Source organism: Fusarium oxysporum, chromosome VI (assembly GCF_013085055.1).
Source record: "Fusarium oxysporum Fo47 chromosome VI, complete sequence".
NCBI lineage: Eukaryota > Fungi > Ascomycota > Sordariomycetes > Hypocreales > Nectriaceae > Fusarium > Fusarium oxysporum.
Window position 1 is genome coordinate 36846 of NC_072845.1, and position 23863 is coordinate 60708.

The window sequence follows — 23863 nt, forward strand, 5'->3', positions numbered from 1 at the left end:
CAATCAAACCTTGATAGCCAGGACAGGGGTTCTGAAGTCAGTTTCTCAGTGCTCTCTGAATTAGAAATGTGCACAGCTTCCCTCGCGCCGCGAAGGGTTCAAATCAAAAGGCTTATGAGCGTGTTTCCGATTATGGGCTACATTCTTACTGAATTTGGCAAAGCTCAAGAATTGGCTTGGTTATATAGCCCATGCCAAGAGGGAAAGGCCAACGCATGTAAGAACCGCCGCTCTTGATAATCCGGATTTAGTAGTCATTTTCGGTAGACTCGTGCAGTGCCGCATACTTAGGGTGAATCATTGGGCGCTCTACCAAGCTCCAATATCGCATATGGTAAGGCTGGGTTTTACACTAGTTGCTTGGACATTGGGCTCCTTGAAAGGGCTCACAGTTACAATGTCTCTTTCATCAAGGGCCAGAACATCAATTTTGCTGGGATTGAAGCACAACTTTCTTGAATCTTGTCAGATTAGGTAAATAAATGATACGCTGGTCCGTAGTCAAACGCTTCACAACTGTTCTTCCGCTGGGAAATGTCTCTCTTCAAACATGACGTTCTTCGGAGCGATACATATCGCATCGTGTCGGGGCAGTTCGTGCTCAGCGATTGTTCGGGGCTCATGCTGATGGTAGAACTCCACATCCCGCTTGAAATGGCCCTTCAGATGTTGGATGAATTCTGAAATCGACTCTCGATGGCATTTATGTTCTTTCCAACTACCCCCATTCAAATCATCTTCAATAAATTCTAAAACCGTCATTTCTGAAGTTTGGGCCAGCGGACGGATGAGGTCCAATGTGGGAGTTGAGATTACAGCACCCCAGTCTTCTGCCATGGAAATTTCCGAGGTTGTATTCTCATAAGGAATCAACTGTTGCTGAATGGTTGGTTGTTGCTGCACCGCTAGTTGCCTCGCCACGGGCTGCGTCGCCGGCGATATCATCGGTTGCTTCGCCGTTTGCAGCCGCTCTAATAAGTTTTGGATTAGCCTACGATTCTTCCGCTTTCCGGTCTGCGATATACGACGCATCGATGCTTGACGCACTGCCCGTTTCTGCTTCTTCTTCTTCCTGTGCCGTATCTCGACACGTCGTCTCATCCGATTATGTTCATATGAGTTATTCCAGTCTAATATTGGCTGATCCTGAGCTTCGGCATGGACGGGCATACCCTGTGAATACATTAACTCATTTTCCGAGGACAAAGATTCAGTTTGAGGCGGAAGCATTGGTTCGTCTTCTGGTTCAGGGGTTGGTACGTTAGGCTTTTCTTCAATTCTCCAGAATGCATGAAACACGGACTTTCGAACGAAGAGCGACGTAATGTCCATTGATTCTGGTGTGGGATCCGAGAATCCAGCAAGATCAAAATTCCATCGATCGCGTGCGTATGCGCCAGAGTATTGACGGCCACAACGCCGTGAAATCGGCTCACCTACTCCGGTGGTCGTGAACTCAGAGCTAGGTTTACCTGTGATATGGTCCCTTGCCTCGCCGAAATTTGCAACTATGGTTCTCACTATTCCTTGCAGCTGCGAAGGACTATACTCAGATATTGAATCGGGTCGTGCTTCGCGCAAAGCCCTCAACGCGACCTGTTCATCAGGGTCTTCTGACACTAGACGAGTGATTTCATCCGAGTGAAACCCAAGACGGCGGGCCTCATGCGCCAGTCGATACCAACTTCTTGGGAGACGAACACACTCATGAGGCATCTCGCCGACTTCCAAGAGAGGCCATTCACCTGTTATCCCGACCATGTCCCCCATGATGAAAAGGTAGAGGCACTTAAGCTTCTCAAAGAAGACGACGTCAGGCCCTAATAGCGTCTTAGATGAGAATGCGTCAAACGCCAGCGACTGAGCAGTGACATAAGGATTTCTATTGTGAGCAAAGAGCCGTATGATAGTATCTGTGCATGGTCGAAGGTATTTGAAGTCCTTCTGCAGGGTATGGAGTGAGGGGATGAGATATTTGATACTTTTCATTCGGACAACCAGTTCCCTCCTTAAATCCCCATCCGTCATTCTCTTAAACGCGTTGCCACTTGTGACGAGTGTAGAAAGGTGATGGAAATCCAACTGTGAGACGCCAGGGACCCTGAGTTGGAACTCCCTTACATCTTCAGGATCCACATAATCCAAAGCTTCTTTCGAACCCATTAGCTCAACCCACAACTCCAATATAAATTCCATATATCGTATGATTTCCTAATAGACAATCAGCCATGTCACTAAGGGGATAGCGCCTTAAGATACCTCGTCGCATTTCGCGGCCATGATTTTACCCCATGGAGAAAGCTCAAAACCTTCACGTATACCAGGGATATGGAGAATCAACTGTAAGAGATGATGTGCCAGAGACGGATGCTTCAACAACCGTCTGAAGATGCTTGCTGAGTTTTTAGTGAGCCTTGCCCACCACCTCTTTTCCTCTGTGGGGTCTTTAGAACGATGATGAACGATTCTTTCACATATATGCCCATGAGAGAATACCCCTTCGTTCATATAATTCTCGGTGATGATGTCAAAGGCTTCAGCGCTCAAATCTACAACTGCTTTAACATTTGAGTTCGATTATACCAGTAGGAGCTCCTTACCAGTGTAGAGCTCAACGGTCCACCAACTTCCAAGCTGGGGTGTAGCAGAGAGAGCGTTTGCCCGGCTCCTGCCATTAGCACATCGTATATATTGAAATCGGGGAAGATAGAGCATAGGCGGGTCCTTTCTACTTTGAAGGTCCGCAGTAGTTAGCTTCGATAAATCAAGGGCCTCTGATAAGATATGTTCTGATATAGTCCCCAGAATGAAATTAGAAGGCTCGCTTCGGTTGCAACCTTCATTCTTAAAGATTCTCTCGAGCCGAGAGACCTTCGCAGCACTAATATTGTAATCCCAAGGCGTGAAGTCGGGTGCAAAGACGAGGTCCTCAATCGGCACTTTGACGATGCCTCGAAACTTCTTCTTTTTCTCTTCAATAACATTTTCCGTGAGACAAACTAGGCGATCAGTTTGAGCTTGAGGGTTCAACATAGTCTTGTTGATCTGTGACGACTGGAGAAACGTTTGCAACCGGCTATGTCTTGAGAAGTTATCGATTATGATTCAAAGGTTAGCTGCAGAAACAATCTACGCGCAACCAGAGATGTGAAAAGAGTCTTTGATGCAACGGAAAGAAAATGGATGTTCGGAAATCGGCACCCATGTCATGACCACATCTCTTGATTGGGTGAATGGGCCAGGGTATGAAATCCGCAGCTTCAGATGCGAAACCGCTTTCAGTACGCAAGGTCGGAAAACGACACCGGCCTTTTGCTATATATACTTTCGTCCGCCCCTCTCAAGCTGAAAGAGAAAGGGGTCGAACTGCTCAATCCCCATGCTACCTCAATCACATAAAATATGTCAAAGTTGGACCGGCACACCCTCTTGATAGATGATGAAGTGGCGGCATTTTTGAAGTCTGTTAAGACTCGTCAGACTGTCGACATAGAAGCGGCGGGTACTCTTCCGCGGAAGTGTGATGAGAAGAATCCTCTCCAGAACAATTCTTCTGATGCTGTTCGTAGGAAGATTCCAGTCAAGAAAACCGACAGCAGCAGTCCCAAACCGGGGCTAGTCCCAGTCTTGGCTGGCTCCCCATGGAAACATTACACACAAGAATATTTCATTGAGTACTGGTGCTTGTTTGCAATAGCAACTAGCAAGACGAGCCGTGAGAATCTTCACATGATTCGTTCTGCGCCGGCCCTGAACGACGAAAAGCTCCAGATCATCCGCCAGATATGCCACCCAAACGTGGTTGAGACCATGGAGGTCTACTCGCACGACGATGGGAACCATTATATCGTGTCTCGTATGATGGAATCGTCTTTGATGCACGTTTGTCGAGCTCCGGAATACCCATCGGAGTCACAGCTTAGTTCAATATTATTCCAGGTAAGGAGGTACCGTTCTGAGGTTAGCAATGTCATTAAAACAACTCACAGGTGCTCTCTGGGTCGGAATACCTTATTAGCAAAGGGCTCGTACCCGAGTCAATTACTTGTGCCGGGGTCCTGATCAATCTCGCTGGTGAGGTCAAGATCAGCAATATTGAGGAATTTCAGCCAGGAGGTAAGACCGAAATATTCCTAGAGTCTTTCTGTAGGCTCTCTATGATGCTTATGGATAAAGGAAAAGGACCGGACGCCAAGATTGGTCTATCGAATTTGGATCGCTGGTCCCCTGAAGCTGTTAACATGCTTAGTTTGTTAGACTCAGGGCCGAGCATGGAGGAATTAGCCAAGCATGGCTTCTGGAAAAAAGGAAGGAAAGAAGATTTGAAATCGCTTGCTTATTTTACTCTGATTACTGCATATCATCGTAGGTCTTGAAATGTACCGGAAAGACAGCTGAATGTCGAGAAAGGTACTGAAACAAGTGTCGAATCCATGTTATGAAAATGAACTCCGAGGATAAGGCTGCTGATGACTAATGTTGGAAGCATGTGCCTTTCTCAGGACAGCATGAATTATGAAAGCCCCATCTGTAGGCTTGTTGTGTGATTGAACTAAAACATTGGAGTTTACAGTTGCCTCGTACATCAAGGTTCGTCCAGCTTCCGACCGTAAGCCGCCTTGTACTGAAAGAAAGGGTGGCTGGTACTAGACCGAAGCACTCGTCGCAGCTGTGTGTAATACACCTAACCTCGTCCATCGACCATACAAGGAGTTGACTAGCCATATACAAAACGTAGCCTTCAAAGTCCTGCTCTAGAGCTGCTATCACGTACCGGCCGATCTCTCTCAACTTGCGATTTTTCGCCCATCCGCCACCAGATTGAACTTAGTGTAACACGCTAAGGGTCCCGGAATGCTAACTTACTTTCCCATCGATGACGTACATCAACAAAGCCTGCTTCTTGCATACACTTTTGCTGGAGGTTATCCTCAACAATAGTACAAGTTTGTCCCATACAATAAAGTCGTTTGATTGGATAGTCTTCGCGGTTAGCGGTTACTGGTCGCACAGCCTGCTTCAGCCGCATATTCAGGCATACCCCGGACGTCCTCTCTTTTCACACTCTCACATTCTCCTCGTATTATCGCACAACGTATAGTAGGATCCATTTTGAGGCTACCACTCCATTTTCGCATCGATCTGGACAGATATTTCAGCATAGGTAGTTGCCTCGTGCTCCAAATCTGGTATTGATTTATCTCTCCAACTATGGGTCTCCCACAAGCCAGCCAGCTCGTTTTATTGACCCTTTTACTAGTGATGACCATTTTCGTCTACTGGCTCGCACAAACACGGCCAGCAGCTGAAGACACACATCCATCCAAACCAACAAAAAGACGAAAGGCATTTTGAATCTCCGATGTACATCGGATTGGAACAAGGATCGCTTGCATCATTCTTGACAGGCCAAGGTGATATCGACGGCCACTTTTCAGAACATCCCTCAACGGTTTCAAAATGGCCGTCCCCGGAAGTTGTACGCTACATGGAGTTCACTTTCGACTCATGGGTTATACTCATGCGTTCCAAAGAGGCTTAGAGTTTCAGCTACGGCTCCCAGCGTCTCGTAAGTGGATTATCGTTGTCTTGCTGGTCTTATTGAAACCGGCATCGCATTTAAAAGGCTCGCAAATACGGCAGAGAGATCTCAACTACTCCACTAAATGAAGGATATTAAGTACCTCTTGCCTTCGATCTATATACGGCAGAAGAATTTCAAATATATTTGCCTATGTATAGATACCATGAAACGGCTTTTGTAAGGTAAGAAAAAAGTACCTCTTACCGTACAGGATCTAGCATATAATGCATTCTAATCGAAAGTCCCCATAGGACCTAACAATCTATTTTTTCAAAAGGGTGAAACGCTTATATCTATATATCATGCGAGACTTGGTTGAGCTAACGGGTAAGTGGCCTCTCCTGGAAGACGGCGAAGAGCCGCCCGAGGTATCTTTTTGTCGCCCCTAGAATTGGCACCAGTTGGCGCAACAAGCGCGCCACCTTGGTTTTGAGTCCGATGAGATCAGACGTCTAGCTGCGAAAATCCAGATGAGCAGGTTGCAATAAAGGCGCCACACGATGCAAGACCAACACCAGCCATATTTTGATTGGCTCTAGAAACCATTTAGATTTAGACAGCATATTAACTTTCAGGACAGCCAAACCTGACGGCTGTCCTTATAAACAACGAGTCATTCAGCGTCAATTAAAACCGCTATCTTGAGAGGCCAGTCCTTTATTATGTTCGCAACGGCAGCTCAGTCGAAGGCAGTGCACTATTCACGTTGGCATTGGATAGTGGGAACCTTATTAACAATACTTTTAGATATTGGCGGCGATATATGTTACTAGCTTTCTGTAGCCTATATATAATGTATTTACCGTTTAGATTCCCGAGCAATATAATATTAGGAATGCAAAGTTTCAATTAAGATTAAGCATAATGTATTGCTTTATTCTTCTTTGAGCTCCACTACGGAGCCTCCTCCGGGCCCTGATAATGGGTTCCTATTAGCACCGGCCTCTCTGGACTATGTCGTCCCTTCACTGAACTTTGATTGCCCCTCTGGCGTGCAACATCTGCGGCTGTCGCTAGCACAGGTAATGGAAAGCTTTCATTCTACCGTGCTCTGTTAGTTACAGTAAGAGCATTACACCAGTAAGATACTGACCTTTTCCTGCTCAGATAGAGGCAATGCCCTATCAGTAGACTTAAACTCATACTTTTTGCCTTTACGGCGTATACAAATATATACTTCAGCGTTATAAATCTGGTATATATTGAGGCCGTTATTCTTAAGTGTGCTCCATTTCTTCTTAAAGTTCTCGTTACTGCGGTCTCTTTTCTTCACGCAAGTATTCTCATTGGCTGCCATTACGATCAAAGGGGAAGGTAATGCCAAAATATTAATTAGATAGCAGACATATGTATATATGCGTGATATATTCTTGCTTCGAATTTTGCAGTTTCAGGGACTCTTTTTGGCTCCATACATTGAATAATGATTGATTATTTGCTTTATGTTTTGGCTTAGTTCTGTGTACGTCATCTCTACAAGGAGGCCAGTTTTAGCTCCTCGGCCCATTTTGCGCACAGCATGGGTGCCGTTCTTAGCTCCCTGTCGACACAAGTCAAGCCTGGCTAAGCTAACGAAAGCAGAACTGCCATCCCAGCTTTCAGCCACCCCTGTCACTAGCCCCACACAGACCAAAATTGCATCTGTCTAACCCAAACTCCTTCCTTGCCTACTTTAACCCTAAGACATAGCTTCTCACTATTTATTACCAGGTCACTTTAGAGTACATGCTTTCTCCTCTTACACAACAGACTTAAATCCCCACTTTTCTATGCCACTACACTTAGCAAACAATATGCATCCCCGCAAAAGGCTTTGTGCGCCTATCTACTTTGAACCTGAAATAATAAAGGATTCTGCTATAACGAAGCTTGATGCACTAGAGAATCTCAAGCTAAGTCAAGAATGGGTTAATAGTTCTATATTTTTAAACGAGGATGGCTCTTTCTCACATCAGGTTCTTAACAAAAGATCCATTCAAGTTTATACACAGAAAGCTTCTCTACTTATAACTACACTCTTTTACTCACTAGGATCAAAAGACTCAGAAGAAGCACCGAGACTACAAGAACAATGGCTACGCAGTGCTCGACGTCAACTGCTAGTCTCGCTCCTAGCGCACGCGTGGCTATGGGGAAGGCCCAAAGTGTTAGATAACAAAGGTAATCTGGTCCCTTATGAAAAAAGGAGAGTACTTGCCCCCCAGGATATTCTGAATTTCTTTATGAAGGTTCGGGCTCGTGAGGCAAGTTATACCTATAAAGAAGTACGGGAATTTCTAGATAAAGGCATACAAAAGGTTTTTTTATATGAAGATATATCTAAGTGGAACGCAACAGGGGTTATTGCATGTCTGAGGTGGGATCAATCCCATAACCTACATAATGGGGGCCCATGGTGCTCTTGTCGGCTCGAGAGGAAACTCCCACCACCTTACCAAGAAGTACCCCTGGTCAATGGCTCGGTTTGGGACGTCAATTTAGACCCTGACGACTTGAAGAAAATGGAGTAAAATACAGTGGAGGAGTTCCACCTCTGGATCAGCTGAGATCACTCGGGGCTTCCCGACTGACTCGTTCATTGGCTTATTCGGAAGGTCATATCGAGGCTGTGCTGAGAAACAAGGAACACATAGAGGGCTCGACTTTCACAATATTGGTCATATTATCATCCTATAGTGAGCCGACAGTTGTAGTCAATGAGCTGAACCACCTCATATTTGAAGAATTGAAAGCATGTTCCCAATATTCAACTTTTCATAAATTGTTCTAGAGACACATTTGCTTGTTTCTTGTTTCTGTATATCGCAGGGTTTCATGGGTAATGTGCCTCACTGCCTCTTGATCCAGGAGCCACGTCATTATCAGCATGGGTTAGAAGCTGCTTCCGTGGCCGCTGGTCCGATAACAAGTCATAATAAGACACAATTGTCAAAAGCTGAAACCCCGGTTCAAGTATGGTCACACGTTAAGGCGCAGCTCGAATTGTGTGGTCCGGTATGTATGCTCGGCGGGTAAAACAGATCCCAAGGCACGTGCTACCGGCAACTTTAGTCCCGACATTATTCTGTCACGATAGCGACAGGCAATAAAAGGTGCAAGCTAATGCGAGAGAGGGGAGAAGCTTGCAGGGCAAGGAGGGCGAAGTGAAACTGTATTTAGAAGTCTGAGCTGATCTGCAATAACTGTTGGATGGATATATACAAACGGCCCAATAGGTTCCTCCCTTTGACCCTCCATCACGAGTGGGCTTCGTCATCATTTCAAAGGCTGAGAGCATTATGCCTGGAGTTCGGTACGAAGTTAAGCCCGGAAGATCTCATGACTGACCTCGTACTGGCTCATCAAACAGTTCAACAGTGTTTTCAAAGTATTTAAGGGACATCGTCACCCAGTCTAAGGAATTTGCAACTTCGTCTCTTTTCCCTCACTCTATGCTCTCTCCTCGATAATGGATCATATGCTTTCTGTCGGCTCGCTTCCCTGGCTCTCAGTGGACGAATTCACTGGTTCCAATCAGCCAATGGGCCCTAAACAACAATCTCATCCGCGCGAAGCGAACGCAGAGCTGTGTGAGCTTTCTACCGAAGCTAGCATGGCGGGCAGCTTCATCGACTTTGTGCCAGGCATGTCTGCGTCCATGACGTTGGGATATACTCTTGCCCGACTTGGGCTTCCTTTAGACATCCAAGGCATTATGCAGGGATTCTCCTTTGGGATAGCCGATGCCTTCTCCTACAACAACATGGGCAATCTTGACTATTTTTCCAATCCAGTTCCAAACGGTAATGGGGTTGTATCTTCTCAAACAGGAGTACAATCCTTGTCTGGCCAACTGTGGGGTATCTCAGGATCACCTCATTGCGCAGAGGAACACCCCACTGGCTACAAGAACGGCGAGGGCTTCTTCGGCTTTCTAGCCTCCAGACTCACAGAAGAACCTGCAGGTAATCTCCAAAATGGAGATACTTGCGAAACGGATCTTTCTAGTATCCTACAAGAGCAATGCGAAGGAATCACTGCAGGGTCATTTTCTCCCGTCAATCCCGGATCTCAAGACGACAACCTTCCTGAAATACTAACAGAAACCCAATCTGAAGGCATCAGATACGGCCAACCGGACGCCTTTAGTGATTCGGTGGATACTTTCAGCGGCAACGTGTATTCTCCAAGCTGTCGCACTGGAAGCCTGACGCCCCCCCAAGACACTATCGGCTTCGCTCAAGGGCCAGAATCTTGTCAAGAGGCCGTCACCTCCCCCGCATCGTGTATCAACCCGGTTGGCTGTCGCAGTCAGTCCCCTGAACCTGAAGTGCCTGGAACCACCGAGGAGTCATCTTCTCCGATGAGACCTTCTATTGATATCATCGATCTCACTCTCGACAGCGATGAGACGCCTGCTGACACAGAAACCCCCAACACCAATAGTGCTACTAGCCGCATTGCAGATGCGGTTACTGAGGGTCTGCCATTGATGCCAAATGGCATGAACCGGAGGACAGAGTCAAGCCGCAGTAAAAGACGGAATCAGCAGAAGCGAAAACGGTGTTATGAAGATGTGCAGTCCTTCCCCGAGATAGTGACTCTCCGGGTGATATCGGTGACGGTTGAGAAAGAAAACAGAGATGGGTTCATGGAGACCGTGGAGTTCATTCGACATAAGTCAAGGAAATGGAAAGCCAAGGAATGCGACGAGGAATGCATCCTCAAGCTTCGAGACGTGGTATCCTTCGAAATGATGGTCCAGGGTGGGAGCTTAGGGCGCATCAACATTCACAAGAGCGAGGATGCTAACACATATCAAGGAACAGAGCCTCTCATGGAGTACATGGTAGTGCTTTCGAAATATGAGGCAGAGAAGGTCTTAGATGATCCTGAGAAGTCTCTTGGCACTCGTTGTCACCTTCTACAGGAGCAGAATAGATCAAAAACCTTGCGAGTAGCTTAGAGGTTGATGCCAAAAAAATATATAAGGAAACAATAAGATCAATTAGATTCCAAACTCGTGCCATTAGCTTAGCTTTCTGGGTTCCAACGCCTGCTTCGGAGATCTGTATACTGTCTTGAAGCTAGCGAATTTTTTGCGAAGGGCAGGTTTTCTTCACCCCTGACGATATGGGATCTTAAGATATAGCAAGCTCACTGCAGATGGACCCTTTTTAATGAGCAACGGAGCGGCAGAACGCAGAAAATAGACTTGGTATATGACTCATATGATACATGATTTCCGCTACTTGACTGAAGACTATTACGCTATACGTGCTCGCTTGGTTTCTCTAGCAGCTTCTGAATCTTCTCGTGGCCGTTTGTTATCAATATGACCATCAGTCCCCACCCCTGCCGGGCAACTTGGGTTGCAGCTCGTACCGGCTCCTCTGTCAGTTCCCGAATCTTCTCGTGGTCCCTCGTTGTCAGGCGGGACACTATTGTCTTCCCCTCCGGTGGGGCTTGCTTCGCCAATCGCATTGGGTGCTCCTTCAGCCTCTAGAACTTCGTGTGGTTGCTCGTTGTCAGGCTGGATATCATCGCCTTCCCCTGGCATGCAGCTTGATTCGCGGCTTGAATTCAGAATAGTTGGTGAGAGGCGTGTTTCCCATTCCTCAAGCTTTCGTGCTAGAAACATTTTCCTTTCTCGCCGTGCAATCTGAGAATAACTTAATTGCTGAATGCCAAATCTTCTCCATGGTCTCGCTCCTAGATTGAAGAGGTAGTTGATCGTCTCCCATGCGCCTTGTTCGTCTTGTATCCCAAGTATGGCATATATAACTGGTGTTGCAGATGATCCATCTAAAATATCAGGATCTACATAACCATCTCTAGTATAAGTGCGTATATGCTCATTTAGCCCTCTCCAGGCGGCACCATGTAAGCCATTAGCAGAGGACGCCTGTAGTGGGTTTGCTTTCTTCTCTAAAAGTAAAGCAGATGTTTCTAAATGCCCTGAACGGTTGGCCAGGAATAAAGCAAGATTTAAGTCCTTATGTTTGTCTGTGGAGTCAAACCGCTCTAGGAAACGAACGACCTCGGTCAATCCTTTAGATGCAGCCAAACATAGCGGGGAGAGCATTGCTGTACAAGTAAACTCCTCGGTATAATTCTGAGAGAGAGAGGCGCGGAGAGGATCATAAGATTTGGGGGAAATGTTTCCAAAGTGGACATAGGTAATGCTGCAGGCAGGGAAGCCAAAAGAAGCAGGGTTTAAGAGAGCCATTATGGATTGAGTTGTTATGGATGAAGAGCAATGATGAAATAAGATGTTTGAAGCGGGATGAGCTATTTTGTGAAAGGCTTTGATGATGATAAAGAAGGAAGTTAGGAGAGAATTAGAAGGGGGGGACGGCCCTTAAATACTGTACTAGGCCCAGGTAGTATGAGTAATCACTTGATAAAGAGTGTGTATCTTTGGGTTTTTGCATGGCCGAGTGAAATGTAACTCATAAGTGGACGAGTGAGACCACCAACTACATTAGTCTATGTTTAAGAATGGTGACTTTCAAGCCCACGATTGGAGACTGATGACGGCCTAAGGCTGATATTGGAGTTAATTATAGACAGAGCACTTAGTAATATGTAAAAAGGGGGCTTGAGAGGATTAAAATGCCTTACCAGAGTCCATAAATATCTCCAACACCAGAGCGATACTCCTATCGGAGATACCTACTGCCGTGTGACCTTCAACTTGGCCAACTACCTACAGCTACCAGCACAGCCTATATGATGGGCCAACATTTATTGAGTTGGTTGATTCATTGGTTAGCCAAGGTTATGGGCGGCTTGTGAGCAAGCTGACGCGGCGCCTTTTCAACCGATATCGAGGATCAGTTGTGTAAGCCTTGCTGGTTAACCGACCTCATGACTAGGAAAGGTTGGTAAGGAGCGGAGTCCCCTTTTACAATCGCGTGGGAAGATGGGGCTTACACCCAGTATGTGATAGCGATGGGGAACGGGGTATGACACGTTGTTGAAGCAGCCGCAGCCTACCTGGCAGTTTTACTCAGTCACGATAACAGCTCCTGTATGAGCATCTTAGAGCAGTATCAGACTGTATCTTTTGAGGCTATTTACTCAGTGCAAGTATAACATCAGCTCGTAAGAGACCGGCATTTATCTTCAAGCCAAGCTACCAGATCATTGCTTTTTCCCATCGCCCTGGCAAGATCAGCGCATGTCCAATGATACCTCCATATCCCCAGAGTATCTAAAGCATCCCTGTCCAGACCTATAAACGTTGAGAAAACGTCTTTGATTTTTTCATCGTCGTCTAGGTAGAGTGCATGAATGGCAGGCGGGATCGAATCTACATCACAGGCGCCTTGTAAATAAAACTTGTGATAAAGGTGGTATATAAAATGGCTCTGGCCTGTTCTCGCAGCCATATGCGCAGTATTCAAGGTATTGCCGGATTCGTTCCTCTCAGCAAGAAGTTGAATAATATGGGAGTGTCCTTGAAGACAAGCTAGTGACAGAGGGCTGATAAGCCCATTATTTTCGTGGGGATCAGGAAATTGTAAAAAATACTTGACAGCCCTCACGTTTCCTAGATATGTTGCTGCAGATAGTGGTGTGACAAAGATGTTACAGCGTCTTCCGGGTACAAAGACTGGGGCTCCAGTGGAAGAATTGGCTTTGAAGTCGTCGAACGGGAAGATGTTTTGGTCAAGCTTCATGCGGCATCGGTAACTATATCCTTCCGGATCACGAATTTGACGCTCGATCCAAGGGCCGATACTTCTGCGGTCACATGTCTCGACTTCTTTAGAAAACATAGCGCAGTTGTCGCATAAGAGCTAGATTGATTGAGTCATGGAATGGACTAGTAAGGAGTATATCGAATAACCAACCTTGAGGCCATCTGATATTTGCCATTTGGGTTTGTTTTCAAGGCCTTGGAAGCAGCCTGAACAACAGGGCGATTCCATATTGAGTCGCTTGCCTGAGAAGTGTTGTAAGATGGGAGATGGATGAAAGAACTAAGAAAGAAAGGAAGGGGACGATGTAGGACGAGGATGGGAGAGGGCGGGGACGTGTCATAAGTACTTAGTTAGACACTTCTCCCAGCACGTGTCATTAGCCAAACCGCCTTAGGCCTACACAGTCCTCGTGGGTGATATCTGAAGCTCGGCATCCACCAAAGATTCGGGGCGACTCGTATCTACACGGCCAAGTCCTAGGCTCTGTTGCCTTAACATCTACCATACACATGGAGCCTAAAGTCATCACGGTCCGGTTCAGTCATACAAGTGTCATGATGGTTATGATCTAGACCGTAGAGACCACTCCAAGGCAGATAGGTGCTCCGCTGGCCACCTCATCGACCATAAGCACTCTTCCCCTATCCAATGTTATTGCGATGTTGGAGCTCCACGCATCAGTCAACGCCATGCAAAGGCCAATCTCCACGAATCACATTCTCTTACATCGCCAGCCGGCCATAGAAGGAGCATAACATGTCTGTTTATACAGTTTCATGACGTCTTACGCGTAAGAGGCCATCCTGATGACTTCATTGTCGAAGATTCCACCTGCCAAATAACGCCTGATATGATGTTGAGTTGTAGAGTAAGCCTTTTAATTATGCCAACTCCTGTTAGGTAGCATGCAGGGGCGTCTGGATAAAATAGTTAAGGGGTCAATGGCACCCATCCATTCGAGCTCTTGTCCTCACCCCTTCATCTCCCAATTCTCACAGCTTCATTATATAGCCAAAGCTTCATCATATACTAATAGTTTTTTTCCATTAAACACAGAAGATCACGACACTATGGCAGCTTTATGCTAGTAGCTGCTATAAGGTCAAACTTATTTAAGCAGAAAGAAAAGGCGAAATGATATTGGTCGAAATGTTGAATAATCCGGCGGATACAGCAGTTAGATCTGTTCACTGCTTCAAATGCCTTGTCGGCATTGAAAAAAGGGCTAGAATGAGCACCAGGTGCAATAGTCCCTCTAGAATGGAGGGCATAATCTATAACAGGCTGTTTAATAACTGAAGTAATGTAGTAATAGACTAAAGACTATACTTGTTAATATAGAAGTCTTAGCAATTCAGAATAGATGCTTGACCTACAAGGAGCCAAGGGCGGCTATTTTCAACATCTTGAGGACACTTATCTTGTATAAATTCAAGCTCCAAGTGACGCGGTATCTGAATTAACCAAGCGTCAAGCTCGCCTTCGATGGCTGTCATCCGCTCGGATATGAACTCATCAACGTCAGAGTATCTCTCATCAAGTGCTTTGGCAAGTACCCGGGCTGCTCTAAACAAAGCTAGCGCACAGGAAATTCGAGACGGCTTCCAGGAAGGGGTGTTGAGATAACCATGCTGGGCGATATGTTCGCCGTCAATATCGCCAGGATAATCGATCGTGATTTCTGTATCTTTCAACAGCATGGAGGTCTTAAGCCTAGAGGCAGAAAAGCAGTCAAGCGTGTAGAGGGTCCAGAAGATCCTTTTTCGAGTCTCGTTAGTCAGACAATCAAGTCTGATATCTCCTTGCTTCTTATGCAGGCCAAGGTAATTAGAGAGATCAATGGCAATGTGCTTGTAATAGCCAATTTGGTGATCATCCCCACTTATGATGCAGCATAGTATAGCCAGCGTAAGGCACTGGAGGGTAAGTACGTCCTTATCGAAAGCAATTGCATTCAGTGCTTCTTGCCACTTTTTCTTGCAAATGGAATGTTGCTGAAGGTCCGGGGATTGGCACGATTGGCCCGCAATATCGACGATGAGATATATCTGAGCGAGAGTGTGCTTATTCTTGGTATTCCCAGAGCCGTTCACAAACTCTCTGTAAGTTCCAAAAGCTGTCGGTTCGTGCAACACGGGAAAGAAAGGAGCCCATTGTTCGAAGAAGATAGCAAACCGATCTTGTATGAATTGTAGATCAAGAGACTCTTGGTGCTGCTCGAGGGTCCGATTCTTACTCAAACGGTCATGTCTAAGGCTACGCGCCTCTTGTTCACCAGTGCTTGAGAGGTCATGTACGGAGGTTTCTGTAAACATGTCAGTGTGTAATCCAGCAATTATATCGAGCAGAATGATCTTACCTATGACCGCATGGTCCCTTGAAGGTAGAGTTGACTGCTGTATATTGATGAGGCTTGAGTCAAAAATGTTCTCTGGGTCACCACACTCCGGAAAGGCCGGCTGGGTGTAACGTGGCAATTCCTCTGGCTGATGGTATTCTGATGATTGTGGTGGTTTGTATTGGGTCGGTAGAGGACTTGCTATTGGAGTAACTCCTGGATTTACTTGCTGTGTGATATAGGATGGTATTGATTGTCTCAAGGAAGCGATTTCTTGGGGATGGGTTCGTTGATATCGCGCAAAACTGGATGCCTAAAGTTACTGATTAGGTATACATTAATAGAGAAATTACTTCGCACTTACATCAGAGAATCGTTCCTTACAACCAGGATACGTGGATTGATAAGGCCTCTCTTGTTTATGTGTTCGAATATGATTAGTTAAAGTGTCCTTCCGGGTAAATTCTTTTATGCAGCCATTAAACGAGCAACGATACGGCTTTTCGCCAGTATGGGTAAGCTTATGTCGCTTAAGGATCGATGTCTAAAGTTTCTTATTAGTTGTATATCAGTTGAGAACTTACTCTACACTTACATTAATAAACCATCTCCCACAATTAACTTCCGTGCATTGATAAGGCTTCTCTTGTGTATGTGTTCGAATATGATTAGTTAGAGCGTCCTTCCGGGTGAATTCTTTTGCGCAGCCATCAAATGAGCAACTATACGGCTTTTCGCCAGTATGTATACGGTAATGCCTAGTTAAGTCGCCGTTGCTATTAAAACTCTATACCCAAGGTTAGCCAAGTAGAGGAGGTGTAGGGCATATCAGACAACAGACCTTTGTGCATGCCTGCCAACTGCACTTGAATTTACCGGCACTGAGCTGGGTACTGACTAGTTTCGCAGGTTCCATGGCTGTATTTACTCAGCTTCAATATGCAACCGAGACTATATGTGTATGATGATACGAGGAGTATGGTTGAAGTATTGGTTATACAAGTCTCTGGCTGAGACCCGGAAGCTCGCTGGTGAACGCTTATCGACTCGATGCGGCGAATAAGACGGATATTAATAATGAGTGATTGAGGTACAGAAAGGCGGCTGACGTAGGTTCTGATCCAATATCTGGAGGGTATGTATGTTCGTGGTTAGGAGTTTCCTGAAATTAAGTATGAAATAATGTATCAAACCGAGGCTTCAAAGGTCTTGGGTACTTGAGTGTTCTTATAGTGCGACCCATGCTAACAAGGGGCAGCACCTAAGTGTTGTACGGTGTGTTAAAACTTCTGCGAACGCTCCAGTCGCATTGGTAGAATAACTGGCCACGACCCTTTGAGAGGCACATAAGAAACCTGAATCATGGAAGTGGGAGAGAAGCCAAATATATGGCACCCTCTTGTATGTTAATGCTCTATTTCCCGTAAATGCAGAAGATGACGTCTCTTGCCATAACGATGGATACTGGTTGAACGACATGTTTAGTGTAAAACGTTACTACTCTTTCTGTTATGGCGGCTATAAAGACCGTTACTTAGTTATGCGGTCACTTCATATAGAATAAACAGTAGCAAATCTATGCTAGATAAAATAAGGGATTGTAGACATAACACAGGCTACACTAGATCGTTTCTATAAAAAGAAATTAAATAAATTAAAGAAAGAAAGAAAGGGTAGAATTTAAGTTAATCCTATTTATAACAACAGCTTTAGATGAAATTCCTACTAACACATTGCTAAACCCTGACTTATACCGCAGCGCGCTTCATCTCTGACATGCCAAGTTATTAAGATCTCGTGGCTAGACTTCGACGTCCACCTTGCCATATCTGGCACTGTCGGTATGAGTACCACCATTCAATTATACCACTCAAGAACACCTCGAACCACATGGTCATTTTCTTATCCAAATATGCGTCAGATATCTCAATCCTGGCTATATAAGGGCGATTTTCGTCATTGAGTTCAAAGCCGAACCAAAGCCTTAGGGAGGATTTGATAGTGAGAGGAGGACTGAGACAGTCCAGGCGAACCTGCCCTACACATGCCCTGCTTCCATCTGAGTAGTCCAGCAAAAGACCTATGAATTCAGGTGATCCTTTCGTCACTCGACAACAAGGAGTCACCGCAACGACATTCTCAAGGCTGGCTTGAGACCAGTGAAAGTCTTCACAGACATGCAAACCCGGATGTGGAGACACAGGCTTAGGCGCATCTAAAACTCTGGGTTGTCTCGGCGCTTTTGAGTCGAATATTAGGCCCCTCATAGCAGAGGGGTGTGAGTCGAAAAAGAAGTGACCGGGTTCCCCATTTGAAATATCAAGGAGCTCCCAGTTGCAGTTTGATAGCGCTGGTGTTGCCTGGGCACCCAGTAAATGCAAATGTCCCTTGTCTGTCTCGAAAGCCAGCGCCAGCACCTTCTTCAGCGGTTTAGGATGGCGTATCCAAATGCTTGTAATATGCTCATCATGCTCAAGTGGAACATAGATCCAAGAAGAGTCAGCAGGAGTCGAATGGTAGAATGACAGATCATCTCCTCGCGTGTGAGTATGGAGGGTGATGGGAGCAGGATTACAGCAGACTGAGAAGCCGGTGATTTCAGGACGATTGTATTGGAACATAGACATTCGCCGCGGTGCCTTGTCCGTCATTCCGTGAAAGTTCACACTCCGTGATGGCTTGAAAGGATGACGCGGAATAGCAAAAGAATCTAAAGTTCGTGTGCTATACTCGTGGCAACTGTCGCGACATGACAAATAACGTAGTAAGAGGCCCTGTGTTTTTGGCATTCTTTAGCCACTCCAATTACCCATGCATTGTGCGGGATGGGTGGCTTACATTGGTATAGAACTCCATGAGCCCCTCAGAGTTTCGAATCGGCAATCCTTTCCAGAACACACCAGGTATACAACTTACAGTTGGAGGCTCTTCATACCGACTCCATATCAATCTCTTTACACCGCGGTGGTCTTCGGCCACATAGACAGCCAAGGGTGCTAGCCAGTCGTCCGTCCTTTGAGGCTCGTTGATTAGAGACCTGAAGTAGACTTCACCTTCGTACGTCACATAATTCCCACGAAACGGAGCCCGCACGGTGAAGGAAGACTGAAAGGGTTTCTTGCAGGTGAGCCCCAGTATGTTTGTCCTCGCGGCGTCGTCTTGAAGCAAGTATTGAGCTATCTCCCGTCGTAGCTCACCTGCCAGGGTTCCGAAGAGTTTGAGCCGCGACTCTATGGTTTTCAGAAGCCACATGCGCCGCTCTCGTTCTTGGTTGAAAGTAGGCTCACAGGAATAGGCAGCAGTCTGAAGGAACTCGGCAAGGGGTGAAGGAGTCAGGATGTTCCGGCAAACGCGATGGCAGCCGACAGCCTGGTCGCGTTGATGAACGCAAGGAATAGGGCATGCATTGCACCAAATAAGTCCAATTGAGTCGTTAATTTCCGCATCAGAACGGTACTTAAACTGCTTTGATTCTTTACCGTCGGGTCTCACTGCTACAAGTCAGTAGGGTTGTTGCCATAATTCTGATATGGAGAACAAATACCAGCAATAATTGCATCATTCTCGCAGAAATCGAAATGACAAATGCCACATCTGCGTGTTAAGCAGAGCCTGACCATCTTGTACAGGAAGAATATAGAACAGTATCAAATAAAAACAAGGACCATAGAATGTAGGAACGTACGCGGCTATCGGTGCGATTAAGAAGTTAGGGGTTATGCTGGTCTGCTTTGAACTTGTGCTAAAAAATAAATAACGGAACATTGTTACTCCAGGCAGGTTCCCAATCTGACTCCTGAGAGTGGGTCATCTCATTTGTCGCTATTCCCCTTCCAGAAATAGCGCACAAACCCCACTTCCCGTTAGCAACAGACATGGCACGCCATGTAATTCCAGCTTCAGACTAAGACTAACGCTGGTATTCAAATTTCTCGCACCGATAGCGATGGTTCTTGCCTTTGAACTCGAAGTAGGTCTTACTCCCATCATGCTTCTCCTTCCAATCACTCCTCAGGGTAGTCTGTTTGATCTTCTTGGTATCCCGAAACTCGCACTCATCCTTCCGAAGTTTATGAGGTATCAATGTGACTCTCACGTTCACTATCGTCCTCTCTTTTCTTGGCTTCTTGCCCTTGCTGTCCTCAGCTTGCGAGGGTTCGTCGTCTTCACCACTTGACTCTGCCCTCGCTTCAACGTCCATGGGGTCAGACCACTGGGCATCTGTTTGCTCCGATGGCTGTTCATAGTATGTCGTAGACGGGTAACAAGGTGCCTCATTTCCCTGGTCATCTCTAGCCGAACCAGCCTGCTCCACACTATATCCCTCCTGGATATGGGATGCTTCGGCCCGGAGAATATTCTCCAGCTCAATATGTTGACTTGGGACGACCCCTGCCTGTCGCATAGGCATCTCTCCCTTGATGAGTCGGATTGTTTCTTCCAGGTTCAAAACGCCAGCTTGTTGTTTGACATGTAAATACTCCCAACTCGCCTTCTCAATGCTGCCATGCAATGGCTGCAGTTCTCGTTCTTCCCTACTCAAATACCAGGCTCTATATCTGAGCCCGATTGCCGTGATGACATACATGCCCGTCAAATTCTGGCTATTGATAGCCTTTAGAGCAGCATCTAGGCCCTGCTCTTCAACTTCATGCATTGATCCCTTCTTGCGTTTGACTTCGACCAACAGAACAGGAGAAAAGTTGCGGCCATGACTGTTGTAATATATCACCTTCATGTCAACTCGCCTCAAGCTTCCATCAGGACCTTGTTCACAAAGTACTAGCCAGGGTCTGGGAAAGTTTCGCTGCAGGTAAGCCTGCCAGAATGCAGAGGCTGTGGTCTCTAGATGATGTTTTGCGTTGTCAACTTGATGTATAAGTTCAATTTCCATGTCATCAAAATGCTCTTCGAGTTTGCAGTCTTTATAATCCATGGTAGCGGTATCAAAGGCTAAAAGGAAAAACGGAAAGAGGCAGTAAATAATGATAGAGATGACTGAAAATAAGTTTGCTGATATTCCGAGTGTGAATTTGCTAGTTATCTTTCCGGACATCTCCAGCTTTTAACTTACATGAGTGACTGATTGCACATTAGCTCCGACATGGAGACAACATACAATCTTCATCGAGACAGCATAGTGGAATGATTTTTCTTATTGAAAAATTCGGCTGTCTGCATGTCTCCAGGGCGATCTATTGGGTTTGTTCGTGCATGCGTCACATATCACTGATACATGTTTTAACAGTGGTTGCTACCCTGCAGTGTTCGTGGTGGAGCAATACAACCTCTACGGAGTACAGAATCTCTAATCAGGATATGGCACCATGACTTTATGAAAGTGGGGTAAGCTTCGGCTCCTCGCAAATCAGAAGCTCAGAACTAGCTCCGTGAAGCCACAAGTGGTCATGTATCTACATCTAAGGCATGCGTCATTGGTAGCGGACATTGGCGACCAACACAGCGACCAAACCGAAAGAGGGCGCCTTTATCATTGGCGGATTGCATAACAGGACACCATCTTGGGTGGTTGACCTTGATTATGTCGTGATGATGCCCTGCTGTTGCCGGTTGGATAACACGGCGCGGTCCACTGGATCTGCTTGTAATCTTTGGCGCCTCAATTATTGCTATCGCGCAGGGGGACACAGGTAATGCAACCCTGGAGCCTAGGCTTATCCATTTTCGATTCCTATTCTGCGGCCCGTTACATCCTCCCGCGCCACCCCACCTTTTCTGGTTAGGTTGCTAACAACCAACGTAGTGTAGGTTTCGTCACGCCTGCGTAGCTGTCATTCCGTAGCTTGGGAATTTTCTCCACATATGCATCTACGCTATACCCATACAACCAATTTCCTTATCGGTACTGCCTCCAAATTTCAACCTTCACCCAAATTTCACCCTTCCCTCCAAATTTCAACCTTCCCTCCAAATTTCAACCTTCCCTCCAAATTTCAAAATTCCCCTTCAAATCTCAAAATTCCCTCCAAATCTCAAACTTCTTCACCTCCTCACTTCGTCTTTACGACCTCTCCCATGCAAGAGAGCGAAGACCCGCTGTCAGCCCTTATCACAGAGGGCGAAGACCCACTGTCAGCGCTTGTTACTCTAGTAATTGAGAACTACCAAAGGTACTCTCGTGGTCCTTACAGGGTAAAAGATGCTTTGCAAAAGGCGAAACAGGCCGACGGGAGCTCTGTAGAGAGAATCCTTGTAGAGAAAAGCCCCACAGCCTGGTATGCGTACATTGCTGCGCACAAGACGAAAACCTTGGATCGCGGGCCGGAAGGCAGAGTCGAGTTGTCGCGCTTACTCGACCACCTTGGCAACCAGCCTATGCATCGCCAGCATGAATTTGTAAATCAACTCGCAGCTGCTATGGAAAGCATAGATGCCAACACTTCGCCGCAGTCTGCCAAGCGCCGTCGTATGTGCCCTATCTCATGATCTAATCTACGTCTAATGAATTAAACAAGGCATTGCCACCGAGGACAACACAGTGGCTCCTGTACAACCGACCTCCATTACAAGAAACGCAGATACATGCTTGACGAATGTCGAACCCAGCGTTACAGAACAGATACCCGCCTTGGTAACCTCGAGGGATGTGTATGTTGGAGCTCCTCTTGAACCAGCCGAGGAACTATTTCACGACCAGTTCTGGGATTCCGTTGAAAGAACACAGAGCAAAGAGCAACCTGGTGTGCTACTGGCCGATATATCAATGATTTTTCAGGAAGGGTATATCCGAGAACATTTCGGATGCCAGATGGAAATCGGGATCGCGAAAGAAAAGGTAGCAGACCTTGCCTTCCAATACTTTGGTGTGAAGCTGGAAGACAAGGACGGGGTTAGGTCAATCTGTTATCCAGGTGGGGGCAAAATAGAACCCGACCCGTCGATTAAATTGCGGGCATGTCACCGGGACCTCTCTGGCATATTTCGAGGCGTTCTGCACGAGGGCGCTCACACATCTCCTATATACCAGCGGGAGAAGGTCGAGCGACGCAATCGTACGGATGGTGTCTCGATGACGATATCAAACCAGGCGAAGGAGGGTGCTAAGATCACCGTGTTTCTAGGAGAATGGAGAGCATCGGCAATTAAAAAAAAGTTTTATGGGTAGTCTCAATCTCAGAGTTCTTTCATTTTGCCCTTCTCCAATATGATGCTAACGCCTTTTCTCAAAAACACCTGTCCATCGTGCTGCTGAGGATACCGCTCGTATGGCTGCCCATCTTCTTTCCCAGTCTCGAAAACTCTTACAGTGCACTGCTTCCAATATACCATCTGTCCAGATCCAACAACAGGCTGAACGCCCGTCTTCGCGTCCGAGAAAAACTCATCGTTGTCTTTGTCAATGTCGAGCGCTTGCGGTTCGAATAACTGAGCATGTTAACAGGGCTCATCTACAAAGCAGAGATGGGCATACCACCATCGGATTTGAAGAAAACGACTAGCTCACGGTAGCCTGAGTGGCCGATATCGTTCGTGGTTGACTCGAGCGGTACTGGGGAGTAATCTCAACTTGAGAGAAGCAGGGGAAAGAGGCTGTTTTCCCGTTTATGAGGGAGTTTTGGTAGGGATGCAGCGTATTGAGAAGTGGAGTGCAGGCATCATTGGGCCCTGTCCCAAGAGCCTGACAGCTGGCAAAACCACGAAAGGTGGAATCACCCGACGTACTCGGAAATCAGGTACAAATGACCTTTGGGCGTAAAATAGTCTTTATAAGCTCATAGGAGTAACGTCAGCCGGATGTTTGGGAAATCGGATGTCGACACAAGGAGGATTTGAGATGTCGGAAAGAGGGGTAGAAGATTCATTGTGGGGCTCTCGGCGAAGGAGTGGAGAAATGAAATTTGAGTGGCTAACATTAGCAGTCAGTTACTTGGTTTAGAATATTTTTGAGAAGAAAGGTGGAGATGAGGCATTTTAGGTGAAAACTTGAAATTTGAAAATTTGAAGCATGAAACTTTAAATTTGAAATCTGAAATCTGAAATCTGAAACTTGAAACAGAAGAAAGTTGGTGCAATTGAAATATCCAGAGAGCAATTTGAAATTGAAATAAAAAATCAGCCTTGCTAAAATTAGAAGTCTACCTGCATTTGATCCAAGCGGTTACTTGTTTAATATGCTTCTCTAACGGTCAAGGATACTAGATGCTCTTGTGTAAATAGGTACCGCAAGTTGGGACTTTATGCCCAGATGTAGATAGTCATTGCCTATGGCTTACATAATTCCGAATTTATCCT

The 23863-nt window shown here is 46.2% G+C and overlaps 13 protein-coding genes across 13 annotated transcripts; 5 read left to right on the forward strand and 8 right to left on the reverse strand.

Annotated features, from left to right (window-relative positions):
• Positions 1-510: 510 nt before the first annotated feature.
• FOBCDRAFT_137022 (uncharacterized protein) lies at positions 511-1332 on the reverse strand (the record flags this gene model as incomplete). The annotated part of the gene is made up of 1 exon (XM_059607970.1): positions 511-1332. The coding sequence occupies one exon, from the start codon at positions 1330-1332 to the stop codon at positions 511-513; it is 822 nt and encodes a 273-aa protein (XP_059467281.1).
• A 1245-nt stretch (positions 1333-2577) lies between these two features.
• On the reverse strand, positions 2578-3033 carry FOBCDRAFT_138389 (uncharacterized protein; the record flags this gene model as incomplete). The annotated part of the gene is made up of 1 exon (XM_054704846.2): positions 2578-3033. One exon carries the CDS (start codon positions 3031-3033, stop codon positions 2578-2580), a length of 456 nt encoding a protein of 151 aa, XP_054560821.2.
• Positions 3034-3402: 369 nt separating this feature from the next.
• On the forward strand, positions 3403-4512 carry FOBCDRAFT_136559 (uncharacterized protein; the record flags this gene model as incomplete). The annotated part of the gene is made up of 4 exons (XM_059607957.1): positions 3403-3960; positions 3990-4116; positions 4177-4365; positions 4487-4512. The coding sequence occupies 4 exons, from the start codon at positions 3403-3405 to the stop codon at positions 4510-4512; spliced, it is 900 nt and encodes a 299-aa protein (XP_059465034.1).
• A 1966-nt stretch (positions 4513-6478) lies between these two features.
• Positions 6479-6881, reverse strand: FOBCDRAFT_138107 (uncharacterized protein; the record flags this gene model as incomplete). The annotated part of the gene is made up of 2 exons (XM_054704848.1): positions 6479-6625; positions 6678-6881. The coding sequence occupies 2 exons, from the start codon at positions 6879-6881 to the stop codon at positions 6479-6481; spliced, it is 351 nt and encodes a 116-aa protein (XP_054560823.1).
• Positions 6882-7377: 496 nt separating this feature from the next.
• Positions 7378-8094, forward strand: FOBCDRAFT_240532 (uncharacterized protein; the record flags this gene model as incomplete). Its single annotated transcript, XM_054704849.1, has 1 exon — positions 7378-8094. The coding sequence occupies one exon, from the start codon at positions 7378-7380 to the stop codon at positions 8092-8094; it is 717 nt and encodes a 238-aa protein (XP_054560824.1).
• Positions 8095-9104: 1010 nt separating this feature from the next.
• On the forward strand, positions 9105-10432 carry FOBCDRAFT_240533 (uncharacterized protein; the record flags this gene model as incomplete). The annotated part of the gene is made up of 3 exons (XM_059610305.1): positions 9105-9207; positions 9265-10243; positions 10387-10432. The coding sequence occupies 3 exons, from the start codon at positions 9105-9107 to the stop codon at positions 10430-10432; spliced, it is 1128 nt and encodes a 375-aa protein (XP_059465035.1).
• A 397-nt stretch (positions 10433-10829) lies between these two features.
• On the reverse strand, positions 10830-11792 carry FOBCDRAFT_240534 (uncharacterized protein; the record flags this gene model as incomplete). Its single annotated transcript, XM_054704851.1, has 1 exon — positions 10830-11792. The coding sequence occupies one exon, from the start codon at positions 11790-11792 to the stop codon at positions 10830-10832; it is 963 nt and encodes a 320-aa protein (XP_054560826.1).
• Positions 11793-12607: 815 nt separating this feature from the next.
• Positions 12608-13347, reverse strand: FOBCDRAFT_240535 (uncharacterized protein; the record flags this gene model as incomplete). The annotated part of the gene is made up of 2 exons (XM_059610306.1): positions 12608-12638; positions 12761-13347. 2 exons carry the CDS (start codon positions 13345-13347, stop codon positions 12608-12610), a joined length of 618 nt encoding a protein of 205 aa, XP_059467282.1.
• Positions 13348-14900: 1553 nt separating this feature from the next.
• Positions 14901-15378, forward strand: FOBCDRAFT_137703 (uncharacterized protein; the record flags this gene model as incomplete). Its single annotated transcript, XM_059607983.1, has 3 exons — positions 14901-15095; positions 15171-15195; positions 15356-15378. 3 exons carry the CDS (start codon positions 14901-14903, stop codon positions 15376-15378), a joined length of 243 nt encoding a protein of 80 aa, XP_059467283.1.
• A 581-nt stretch (positions 15379-15959) lies between these two features.
• Positions 15960-16394, reverse strand: FOBCDRAFT_137533 (uncharacterized protein; the record flags this gene model as incomplete). The annotated part of the gene is made up of 2 exons (XM_054704852.2): positions 15960-16154; positions 16206-16394. Coding segments are annotated over 2 exons (384 nt in total), but the record flags the coding sequence as incomplete, so codon positions are not given.
• Positions 16395-17269: 875 nt separating this feature from the next.
• Positions 17270-19331, reverse strand: FOBCDRAFT_224818 (uncharacterized protein). Its single transcript, XM_059609668.1, has 3 exons — positions 19155-19331; positions 18449-19101; positions 17270-18384 (listed from the first exon to the last, which is right to left on the reverse strand). The coding sequence occupies exons 1-3, from the start codon at positions 19228-19230 to the stop codon at positions 17398-17400; spliced, it is 1716 nt and encodes a 571-aa protein (XP_059467284.1). The 5' UTR covers positions 19231-19331; the 3' UTR covers positions 17270-17397.
• Positions 19326-20634, reverse strand: FOBCDRAFT_224820 (uncharacterized protein). Its single transcript, XM_054704853.2, has one exon. It carries the CDS (start codon positions 20544-20546, stop codon positions 19521-19523), a length of 1026 nt encoding a protein of 341 aa, XP_054560828.2. The 5' UTR covers positions 20547-20634; the 3' UTR covers positions 19326-19520.
• Positions 20635-21433: 799 nt separating this feature from the next.
• Positions 21434-22996, forward strand: FOBCDRAFT_240538 (uncharacterized protein; the record flags this gene model as incomplete). Its single annotated transcript, XM_054704854.2, has 3 exons — positions 21434-22037; positions 22087-22465; positions 22909-22996. 3 exons carry the CDS (start codon positions 21434-21436, stop codon positions 22994-22996), a joined length of 1071 nt encoding a protein of 356 aa, XP_054560829.2.
• Between the last annotated feature and the right edge of the window lie 867 nt (positions 22997-23863).

What these genes read in the sequence shown, in the direction of transcription:
- FOBCDRAFT_224818 (XM_059609668.1), bottom strand. Translation starts at nt 19,230, where the DNA reads ATGGTCAGGCTCTGCTTAACACGCAGATGTGGCATTTGTCATTTCGAT. An exon ending in GAATGATGCAATTATTGCTG is followed by an intron (nt 19,102 to 19,154) that starts GTATTTGTTCTC and finishes GACTTGTAGCAG; the next exon opens with TGAGACCCGACGGTAAAGAA. An exon ending in TCATGGAGTTCTATACCAAT is followed by an intron (nt 18,385 to 18,448) that starts GTAAGCCACCCA and finishes CCAAAAACACAG; the next exon opens with GGCCTCTTACTACGTTATTT.
- FOBCDRAFT_224820 (XM_054704853.2), bottom strand. Translation starts at nt 20,546, where the DNA reads ATGGATTATAAAGACTGCAAACTCGAAGAGCATTTTGATGACATGGAA.